The following is an 11,219-nucleotide window of genomic DNA, read 5'->3' on the forward strand; positions in this document are numbered from 1 at the left end:
AAAGAAACCAAACACGCTTTGCAGTAGCACGTCTTTAATGAGGATTTGCATCTTTTTCTCTCTTTTTTTAAAACATTTCTTTATAAAACCTACCTACCTCTCCCCCTTGGTTGCATTGCCCACACCTGGTCCCACACCTATCAGGCTTCCTGCGAGCCCAGCCCGGATTCCAGGCGCTCCCCGAGCCACTGCAGGGCCGGGTGGTGCTGCGGCTGCTCCTGCTGCACGCGGTGGACAATGGCACTGACGGCGCGGAGCCGCTCCTGCAGTTTTTGCTGCTCGTTTCTGCAGCTCTGCTCGGAGCTGCACAGGGGTGTGTACTTCCCTTCCTTCAGCGCCTGCAGATGCTTCTGCCGTGTCTGATAGGCCACAATCTCCAAAAGGTTCTGAGAAAAGCAATGAACAGAAATTGCTTTGATAGCGAGCTGCACGCAGCAAAGAAAACAACACAACACGATTCAAGGCACAGAAGTACTGCCACCATTGTGAAATCGAAGGGTGCACCTTCATATCGAGTGTTGCAGATGTACAGTGACATCACATCAGTCATAAAGCACAGAAATACCTGTGCACACAAGGATATGCTTAAAATTTCATAGGATGCTATTCAAGACCTTGAGCTGGCTTTCAAATTAGAGTTCTCCCCCTGACCCATACAGTTTTATGCAGTGTTTCCAAGGAAAATGCAGCAGGCTGATGGTTCCAGGTGAATGCTGCCTCACCAAGAGCATACCTGTAGCATCAGTTCAGGACTGTCCCCAAAACAAGCTTAGATAACTCAAAGTGCTGCTAACATCAAGTGTGCCCAGCTCAAGCAGACGAGGAGACAGGAGCTGGCAGCACAAGGAGGCAGCAGGTTCCACTCACCCATCGCTTTTTGTACCGAAGACATTCCGTGTGTGAATCGAGGCCATGGGACTCAGCCTGCAGCATGCACATTTCCTGTTGCTTTTCCACCAGGCTGGCACTAAGGGATGCTTGGGTACTCTCCAGCTCCAGGATAATTTTGTTGCAGTCTTGAGCATTCTAGTAAATGCAAGAGAAGGAAAGGGCAGACTATGGATCGTGGTTCTTGAGTTCAGCTGCACTCCCAGCACCACGCTTTGGGGCTGACAGTTTGTTTTCCTCACAGTAGGCGGCACAGTTTTGGATTTAGGATGAAAATAACACTGCTGTTTTAGTTACTGCTGAGCAGTGCTTACACTGAGTGAAGGACATTTTTGTTTCTCACGCTGCCCCGCCAGCAAGCCTGCTATCTTCAAAGGTTTTCAGCTACTTAAAATGAATTCCCAACGCCTGCCCTCTGTGCAGGCCTGATCTGCGTACTGCCATCCCATGCACCTGTGCTGAGCACACACTGGTGCTCATTACGAGGCAAAGGCTGGCCGTGTCAACTCGTGCAGCACTGCTTTGCTTGCTCACCTTCTGGCTTTCAGCAATCTTCTTTCTCAGCTCCTCTTTCTTGCGGCAGAAGTCGCTCTTGGTGATACGTTTCTGATCTGTTTTGTTCCGACCTTCCCCACGAGTTGCGATGGCCTCCCTACGAGAAACAGATGCCTCCATGTCACGAATCATCTTCTCCTGCTGCTTCATCAGCTGGCCGTAGCGGACCTGCATTTGTCAAAATATAAAGGGGAACAAAAATAACAAATGGTTACAAATGGCACCTCGTTGAAGTCTTCTGTGTGGCACATCCCATCAACATAAATCAGATCCGTGTGACACAGAAGCCTTTGCAAGGCAAATTTTGTTCTAAATCAAAACCTAGTTTGGCCCTGTATAGTTCTGGAAGGCAAAGGGCTGCCTTAGTTACCAGCTCTGTATCAACGTGTATATCTAAATATCTATCTAAATCTATCTATAATATCTAAAGCAGAATGTTTTACTGAATATCATTAGCAGTAGCAAAAGCAGAAGAGCAGAAATATCTTGGGAATGAAAGGAAGAGCTGCTTCACCAGAAGACTTCTGGAACCAGTGATTAAGATGAGGCAGTATTAGTAATCAACATTTCTTTGCTTATTGGAGTCACAAAATAAGAGGATGTATTCCATGAATGAAAAAGAAAGCAGGTATTTCTGAATGCTGCTGCAGCACACAATGGCTCACCTGCATTCTGTGAATCTCTGCTCTCATGGCTCGGATTTCTCCTTGCCCTCTCTCAGAATCCACTGCTGAGCGCATCTCTTTTGTCAGCTGGATCTTTTTCTCCCACAGCATGATTTGATGCCTTCAGTGACAAAAAGGGAAAGGAGGGCCTTTGTAAACGACAGAGAGAATGCTCTCTTTGTGTAGCAGTGGCAGCACACTGCTGAGGCTGATTCTGAACACAGAGCAACCTAAAAGTTTGCACACAAGACATGTGAAGTGGCAGCAACAGCACAGCGTGAAGTCAGACAGGAAGCTCCACAATTTATAAGCTGTCATGATGACTGAAAACAAGCAAGCCCAGACTGACAGGACTGATGGAGCACAATTAATTGCCCAGGACAGCACACTGGCTTTGGGTTAATAACAGATCGCTGTGACATCCAGAACAAGTATGCTGGGATCATTAGAACCAATATCCTCCCAGCTCTTGCTGGTTGCAGGGACAGCTAATGCACCTTTCAGTTTCTCCATTTCAAAAATTCATTCAACTCCTTTCATCTTCTCCCAGAAAGACAGAGGCACAACTACAGGTGCTGGTTGAGTTTGGTGACTGGAGGAAAAAAGGCAACGTGGGCCATTATACAGCAGTTCTAAGACTGTGGCATTAAGCAAGAAACTCTCTGGTACCCACTCTGCTTCCACCAGGCTGTTTAAGAGTCTTTCCTTCTCCTCAGTCAATTGGCTGTGCTTCTCCTGCATCTCCATGGATTCCTTTTCTGCTGCCTGGATTTGGGAAGTGTAAAACAATACAAATTTGTCAGACTGAGAAAGATTCACAGCATCACTGTTTATCTCTGAGCTGCGTGTCCCTTTTGGTTGTCAGCTTCTTACGCTCCACGAGTGGCACATGAGTTTCTGCTGTGAGATAAAGAACCATCATCCTGAAACAGTAAAGAAATTGATGCTCTTTTTGTGCATAACAACGTAATTTCCACTTAGCCATACTGTTTTCTAGCACAAAACTATTTTCCTGCTGTACAGAACTCTCAAAAGCCCAGTCTGACCGTACCAGGGGAGCTTCTGTACCTTGAGAGAGCGTACAAACTCGTTCTCTGTGATAATGTTGCCATACTGCAGCTCTGTGAAGCTGCTGTTGTTCTTGCTGATCAACACATTCAGCTTTATCAAGTCATTGGATATGCTCTTCATGTGACGTTCAAGGTCTTTCTGCTCTTTTATTTGCTGTTGGATTTCATCTACGGGTGAACAGAAAAAGAAATGTAAATAGAATTCCTGTCAGCAGCAGGTCGAGTCCAACCAAGTCCAACCAATTTGCTGGTAGAGCAAACAGCCCTGCACGTGGAGCCGTCTGGGTGCCACACACCCAGCCAAAACATTTTTCCACACAGCCCAAAACTCAGATAAAGCTTTCGATAAAGACTGCTGCAGTGAAAAAGAGCTGGTTTAGGAAACTCTCACCTGTGGGAACATTGGCCTGCCAACTATCTGCAAGCTTTGGATAAAGGCATGGAATTCATGACGTGGCCACTTTGGGTTGAACAGTTTCAGTTAAGATCATTATAGGAAACATAACAAACAGAAGAGCAGGAGGTGCCTGGCTCTCAGCCTCACAGTGCAGCACGGGGCCACGTGCATTACTGCATTACTGCCTGCACACAGATGTGAGCACTGAGGGCATTCTTTGGATTGACACAGAGCCTGTGAGCCTTTTCTCCCTTTCTTACCTTCACTCGTGGCCGAATATTTTAGGGAGGAGTTGGGGAATTACTCACTTTCAGTGCGCAGCTTCTTCTGCTGCATTATTGTGATCTGTTTCTTTAACGTGTCCAAGGAGGTGAGCTGGTCCTCCTGCTCATGGGTTAGCTTGAGCAGCTCTCTCTGCAGATGGAGCCAGAACTTCTGCAGCATCATCACCTCAGAATTGCATTCTTCTATCTCCTTGGTCAGCTTGTTGATCTCAATTTCCAAAGGTCCCAATTCTTGCCCCTGTACGAGGGCAAGGTTTGGGATCAATGAGATGGAAGGTTCTGGAGCACTTGTTTAAAGCACCATTGCAGAGGGCAGTTCAGGTGCTGCAATGCCTGACTCCCTGCTTCTGTTTCCCATGAGTTGAATGGCACTAATAGGAGTGCACGACCTCATAAATGCAACAGAAACCTGCAAGGTCCTCAGCTTCTGTAGTGAGAGGGCCACCTAAGTGCTAACAACAGGCCCAGCCGGACATTCAGAAGCTTACAGAGTATGTGCCACAGCACTGATTCTCACATTGGTACCCAGATGAACTTCAGTGCCAGGAGCAGATCTGGGTATCATCCAGACAGGGCCAACTCTCAATGAAATCAAGTCACTGTCTGTCCCATTCTCCTCTTGTTGACCTTTCTAGATTCTATACCATTACCTTATTTACTCCCAAGCTTGATGTCATTCAACATTTTCTTCAGGTACAGACAGCTCTGTGCTGAATCCTGCACCAGGCACACCCTCCTTGCACAGCAATTCCCTACTTTCAGTTCCTCTTTGCACACATGAAGCACTGATTGCCAAATAGAAGCATCACGTTAACCAGGGCTGCTTTTGAACCCCATACCAATGCCTGGAAGTTTTAACAACACAACACTCCCACAGCTACATTTATCAAGGACATCTGCAGCCAACACAAAGAATAAGATCAAATTGGGCTCAAAACGCAGACATACGAACCCCTTGCTGAGAAAGAAGTGCCTCCAGCTTCTGGTTGTACTGCCTGATGAGCCCTTGCTTATTCTCCATCAGGAGGTTGCCCTTTGAGATCTCACTTTCACCACGACTGATTAGATGGTGGATGTCTTTTATTTCCTTGTCCAGCTCACACAGTGTTTTTTGGAGGACCGTCAGCCTGCAGTTAGTGTGAGTTGTGTTCAGGATAACCTGGCTCATATCATTTTCAACCTTGGAAAAATGCAGCTCCTAGTAGCAGACAGAAGACAAGTCAGTATCACCAGCACTAATGAAGTTTTAATGCCTGTTTAGCACAGAAAACCAGGGAATTTAGATTCTACACCCAGGTCTGCGCTGCAAGCTGTAAGCAAGTTACATACCATGACTGTACCTTTGTTTACCCAACCATTAACAGGAGATACCAATATTTACCTCTGCCATAAGGCTGCTGAAAAACATTAAGAAGAGTAAACATCCCTAAACCCAAAGAGACCATGCTGATTGCTTCTGTATCCCCAGCCCAGATGTCTCTAGACACTTGGCCAGCAGTAGGACATACTGTACCTCCTCCAAAATGCATTTCTCACTTAACAACATCTACAGTAACCAGAAAGAGTGGCTATGTCTATTGGTTGTTTGAGTTATGAATGCAGCTTTCAAGAACATCCCTGCTACTTTTGTCCATCCTGCTCCACACAGAGCTATAGTTTGGTCTTTTCCAAGCCCACTGTCTCTGCATTTTACTGCACAACACAGACACTAATAGGAGTTGATGCAGAATATCCAGAACATCCAGACTTCTTCCAAGACCTAACATTTCATAGTGTAACACTTCACAGTGCCTCGTTATTTTTTTAAAGTAAAGGTTGTGCATCACTGGATGAGCAAAACTGGGGTAAAAAACTCAACAAAGCTTCAATTGTGGAGCTGAAGAAGCAAAGATGCTGCCAAAACACACTTGCAAGACATTGCTCTAGGTGATGATTGTGGCCTGTTTCACTCACAAACGGAGAACATACTGTACCAGATCTGTTTTTCTCTGATCAAGTTTTGCAACCAGCTGTGAGAAGTGCTTTTCTGCTTTGTTGGACATCATCTGGTCCCGCAGCTTTGCCATGATCTCACTCTCTATCTGCTCTTTGGCTTCAGTTTCTTTCTCTATGTCCTTACTAATGGATAAGGACTCGTTTAGACGAGCAGCTCGATCCTAAAAGGTAGGGAAGACACAAAGAGGATCACTGCCACTGCCTGGGGAAAGGAGATTAAACCTTAATGCACAATTCAAAAACGTTGTTCTTCCCAGTGACTCCTCTCACCATCTTGATCCTGCTGACAGCCTGCTGTGTCTCGTTGAGAATGTGAGTGTAGCTGCCAGATTCAAGCTTCAAGGCCTCCTGCTTTGAAAGGCACTGGGCAATCAGTTTCTTTGTAGTGTTGGCATCATTATATGAACGGTTCAGTATCGTGACAAGCATCTCATTCTTCTCCTCTTCCTTCCTGATTGACTTTCTATAGCCATGGATGTTTGTTTCTATGGACTGGAGGTCACGTCTGTACTTGCTGAGCGGCAAAGAAGATGAAAAACCTCACATAGGTTGACTTGTGCTGAACAATCATCTGAAATTGCTCTTTCAAACACATTACTGCAGCAACAAATGCCCATCTTTATAAGGAAATCTAGTGCAGAGTGTGCAGAGTTCCCAAAAGATGGACAGAGATATTATGACCTAAAGGGAAACGCATGTAGGAAAATCTTTCATTTCCTCCACTGCCATTCTTTTCCATTCTTACCAGGATGTCACCATACAAAAACATTTTTTTTGTTCTCGCTTTCAGAGAATCAGTCAGGTTTTGTCTCCAGATCCAACAAATGCTTCATTTGGCAACAATAAGTTTTTTCAAAGACTTCTAAAGGCATCCCAAAATCTTAACCAAAAATGATAGAAAGATCAGGAAGGATTTGTTTCTCTTTAGACTGAGGGATGTTGCAAAAGTAAAGGGACTTTTAGAAGGAATGAAATTCAATTGAAAGAAATGCTAGAGAGCTTAAAAGAAAACAAAACACCACACTTGGAGAGAGAATGGTGTTGTGGATCAAAACACAGCAACAAAGAAATGTACTTCTTAGCCAATAACCTTGCTATGATGTACTTCAGAGCAGCAGACTTGCTTTGTCTAACATATCCTGCTCTAACATATCCATGCAGTAACAGACGTGACAGAAGACACACTGCCCCTTTTAGAATCTCTGCTCTCCAAATTATTTGAGGCCTTTCCTGGGGCATTTCTCAGATGCCATACCTCAGCAGCTCCTGTGCAGCAACATAGGCCTCATCTCTTTGCTTCACTCCAGCTAAGCTGTTTGTCCAGTGGTTCATCAATTGCTTCTTCTCCACGTTAATAGCCTGCACCTCCATACAGGCCTAGAGAAGAGAGAACATGTAGACAGGCTGAACCTTTGCTGGGTTGAGAAACCAAATATACTTTGCAACGCAGTACCTTTTTCTTGACATAATATGCCAGGCAGAAACAGCTTCAGGTCAAGCGTCTGATTTATTGCACAGAAAAGTTATAGGCCTTCAAGATAAAGTGCTGAGGAAGTGGGCTAAGAAGTGATTTACAGACAATTCTTAAGGACAAAGGCAAGAAATATCTTCGTGTCAGCAAACAGGAACAGACTATAAAGCTGTGGCCTGCGTTGTACCAATCACATGAGCCTTAGGGTCAGTCACCCCAAACGGAAATGTTAACCAGAAGAATAAAGAAACAAAAGTGCACTTCTCACCTCATTCACTGCCTGCCGAGTTACTTTGGTGTCCTCTGCCTGGGCCACAAACTGAGCTTCAAACAGAGCAATCTGTTCTTGTAGTTCATAGGCTTTTCTTGTTAAGCGTTCCACTAGAAGATCCTAAAGAGTCAGAATCAAGCAGTTCAGGATGAGTAATGCAGTCTCAGTCTTCGTCAGCTATATATGCAACAAGATTGCCCAGTATCAAGACTGAATGGGCAAATGGATTAGAGCTGATTCTTACTGAACCTCTCCATTCAGATATGAATGACTGCCACGGGTGCAGAAGAGAACTCTCAAAAGAAAGAGCCCTTTTTTGCTGATTTTGTTATCTTTTGCTTATTGTTCACATTAGTAAACCAGCACTTTGGAAACTGAATTAACATTTCTTCCTGTCAGTTTACATTATATTATGACACCTCACCATTTGGAATCTTAATAGCTTATGATGTAAAATGCTTTGTTAGAAAACATCTAAATCCACTCTACTTCAAGTGTCTGTGTACAGCCCTGCATTAAAAATCATCGGTGTGTGTCCTGCTGCAAGCAGAAGGCAGCAGAGGGAGCTCCAGCACACCAACAGGCTTGCTCCTTTCCAAAGTTCAATTTCCCTCGTGAACCTCACTGTGACTCAGAGTAATCCTTAAAGCCTGAACAATTACACTTCTTCACTACCTTCACTCCCCATCCCCCTTTGCTTGCTTGAAGAGCGATTTACTACCATAAGAACTGCAGAGGACCTGTGGGCAGTGCATACCACCATCTTCGTGGTGGCTTTTCCTTCCTTTTTAGAAACACTTGCTTTGTGGTGTGGGTTTTGTGTGCTGTGTGTGTACGTGTTTGTTCTGTTTGGGTTGATTTGTTTTTGTTTTGTTTTTCTCCAATTCTTTGGGAATGAAGTCCCCATGCACTTTTTACATTTGTCATTACAGCTTTTCTTCTGACAAGGCAGCGCCTCCTCCAAGATTCATTACTGTTGTCCATCTTTATTTATCTAAAAGCAGACAGTTTTACTTGATACCTGTTTTTTCTTTTCCACCTCAGCCTGAATCTTCTCTGCTTCAGCCTTCTTTGTCGACTGCTTCATCAGTAAGATATTATGATGCATCTCCTCATCCATATTCTGCATGTGCAAGAGACGTGAGGCCAAGTTTTCTGCTTGGGTCTGCATTGCAGAAACTGAGGAGGTGGGAAAAAGAATATTTACTGAGAACTATGTTTGAAGGACACACTTTAAGCACAAATAAAATGAAAAGACTAGAAGAGGCTGCCGCACGGATGCTCCTAAGAACTGGGAGCACCTATGAAACTCCCCAGTGAGCGCATCATTCCATGTGAATCTCACTGTATTCTGAAATCCACTGCTTGCTTTGCATCACAAGGACTGCCTCAGTCACCTTTCCTGCGTTCATCAGCCGTGTTCTGACACACTTTCTGGTAGGTCAGCCTGAGGCCCTCCAGCTCCTCTTCCAGCTGCCGACGCGCTGCGGCTGCCTGAGAGCGACGGCTGTGGCTCTTCTCCAGCTCCAGCTGCAGATGGGCCAGCTGCTGCTGCGCACCATAAAGAATCACCCCGAGCTCTTCTCTCTGTTCATTGCTCTTCTTTGTCGCCGTCCTCTGCAAATACAAGAGGAAATTGGTTCCCTCCCTTCAACTTGCACAGGGCGCTGTGAGAAGGCAACAAAATACTCTTATCTACCAGTTCTCGAAGCTCTAGATCCACTTTTTCCATCTGCTTAGTAAGGTAATTCTTGAGGGCAGCCTGGAATCTTCTCATCAGAGGCTGTAAAAAAGCGTGATGGTGATGTTTTTAACACACTTGTATCAATAAATGATGAAGGAACCTTAATACTACTGCCGCTACTGAATAAAACATCATATTCTCTACCATGGAGGCTTGGATTCCTATTTAGCTACCCTCACTGCAGCAAGTTATACAGTGGGAGTTCATTGACAACAGAAAACAACAACTAAGAATATCTGAAAGTCAGAAACATCAGCAGAGCTACATCTGAGAGCCCATCCACTCCCTCCTGTATGGAGTACTTGTCTCTCAGGAGTGCTAAATAGAAGCCAATATGCCCACAGCATTGCTCACGTTTGAATCTGAGTTTAATACTGAGAACAGACATTCAGGAGTCAGCACTTCAGCAGAACCTATTTTTAAACATCTAGTCTTAGCACACAGCTAAACCACTGCTTAGAATTTGCCTCCTACATTCCATATAGCTGCGAATACAACCAATAGCAAAAAGCAAGATTTGGAGATTTCTCACATGTTCTGGATCCAGGACAACGAGCTGTGTTTCTTCTGCTGCTTCGTTACTTCTTCCACTTGTTTCATTTTGCTCAGCTCCAACCTGCTGGTGTTCCTGTTCCCGTTTTTGGCCACCATGCTCACTAGCAAGCTGATTAAACTGCTCCAAGGCAGATTCTGAACAGAAAGGGAAAAAAAGAAAATTAAAAAAAAACCAACACATTTTGTAGTGTTATGTCTAAAGTTGGATTCACAATCACCAGAAAGGAAGAAAGCTGGATATTTTGTTTGTTAGATGGTATCACCTACTGTAGTGTCAGTAAGGAATGGGATGATACCTGGCTCTGTGGAGCTGTTCAAGTCCCCTGCAAATGCAGGTGCCTGCACAGGAGTTCCTGAAGCCATATGGGAAGGGCTCTCACTCTCTGTTTCTGGCTGCTCCATCTCTGCCAGTTCAGGAGGGCTACCATCAAATTCCATTTTGTCTGAGAAAGCTTCAGGAGATTTTTCCTAGAATATGAAATTCACCAATTGAATCAACTTTGCAGTCTGTCTGCCCCTAAAAACCTGCTTATTTTTGTCATTATGAGATACAGACAACATGAAGGACAAGCAAGAGAATTCTGTTCCATCATCAGCTCACAAATATACTGGCAAAGCAGCATCACTTCTGATAAAAAGAAACCTTTGCAGAGATCGGGCACTAGAAAGAAACATCTCCCATTTCATCAGAGCCTTTTTGTGCACTTCATACAATGGCTTGGGTTGCAAGGATCAAGCTCCAACCCCGCTGCCACAGGCAGGGCTGCCAACCTCCATATCTGATAGCAGCCCAGGCTGCCCAGGGCGCATCCAAACTGGCCTTGAACACCTCCAGGGATGGACGGGGCACCCACAGCCTCTCTGGGCAGCTGTTCCAGCACCTCACCACTCTCATAAGAAAGAACTTCCCCCACGCTCGACCAAATCTCTTCTCCCTGCTGTTGTTTTGTGGTCGCAGCAATAAAATCGCCTCTTCTGAAAGGGACCCGGCCGCACCCCAGCTTCACATACCGTACAGTGCTGACAAGGAAAGAGCTGTTATCACAGTCAAACCTCAAAAAACACCATCAAACACCACACTGCCGTGCACCTAAGGAACTTTCTTTGGGATAACTCTCTTTTTCGGGTGAATTGCTTTCCGATACGCCCACAGCAGCCGTGCGAGAAGCACAGCAGACGATGTGGCACCGCAAAGCAGCGGGGCCGGGCCGCAGCCCGCACTCACCCGCCGCCACCGCCATCTTGTCGTTGCCAGGCGACGAGTCAACAGCCGGTCACGTGACGGGTGGATCCGACCACCTCGCCCCGCTATGGGGGGGTGCGG

General features: G+C 45.4%; 1 protein-coding gene across 1 annotated transcript; it reads right to left on the reverse strand.

Moving 5' to 3' along the window:
* Window positions 1-36: 36 nt before the first annotated feature.
* CCDC40 (coiled-coil domain containing 40) lies at window positions 37-11,205 on the reverse strand. The gene is made up of 18 exons (XM_042892598.1): window positions 11,121-11,205; window positions 10,192-10,363; window positions 9,873-10,030; window positions 9,296-9,379; window positions 8,994-9,213; window positions 8,618-8,775; window positions 7,594-7,716; window positions 7,110-7,231; window positions 6,125-6,368; window positions 5,833-6,015; window positions 4,812-5,057; window positions 3,884-4,097; window positions 3,177-3,346; window positions 2,782-2,873; window positions 2,109-2,229; window positions 1,423-1,611; window positions 868-1,026; window positions 37-386 (listed from the first exon to the last, which is right to left on the reverse strand). The coding sequence occupies exons 2-18, from the start codon at window positions 10,331-10,333 to the stop codon at window positions 141-143; spliced, it is 2,871 nt and encodes a 956-aa protein (XP_042748532.1). The 5' UTR covers window positions 10,334-10,363; window positions 11,121-11,205; the 3' UTR covers window positions 37-140.
* Window positions 11,206-11,219: the final 14 nt, after the last annotated feature.

The sequence above is a fragment of the Lagopus leucura genome, unplaced genomic scaffold (genome assembly GCF_019238085.1).
Source record: "Lagopus leucura isolate 7727_CA_CO unplaced genomic scaffold, USGS_WTPT01 111-11_obj-0_obj, whole genome shotgun sequence".
Lineage (NCBI taxonomy): Eukaryota > Metazoa > Chordata > Aves > Galliformes > Phasianidae > Lagopus > Lagopus leucura.

Coding starts and splice junctions, on each gene's coding strand:
- CCDC40 (XM_042892598.1), bottom strand. CDS start 10,333: ATGGAATTTGATGGTAGCCCTCCTGAACTGGCAGAGATGGAGCAGCCA. Junction 10,031..10,191: donor GAACAGCTCCACAGAGCCAG/GTATCATCCCAT, acceptor CTTTCTGTTCAG/AATCTGCCTTGGAGCAGTTT. Junction 2,230..2,781: donor AACAGCCTGGTGGAAGCAGA/GTGGGTACCAGA, acceptor TTGTCACTGAAG/GCATCAAATCATGCTGTGGG.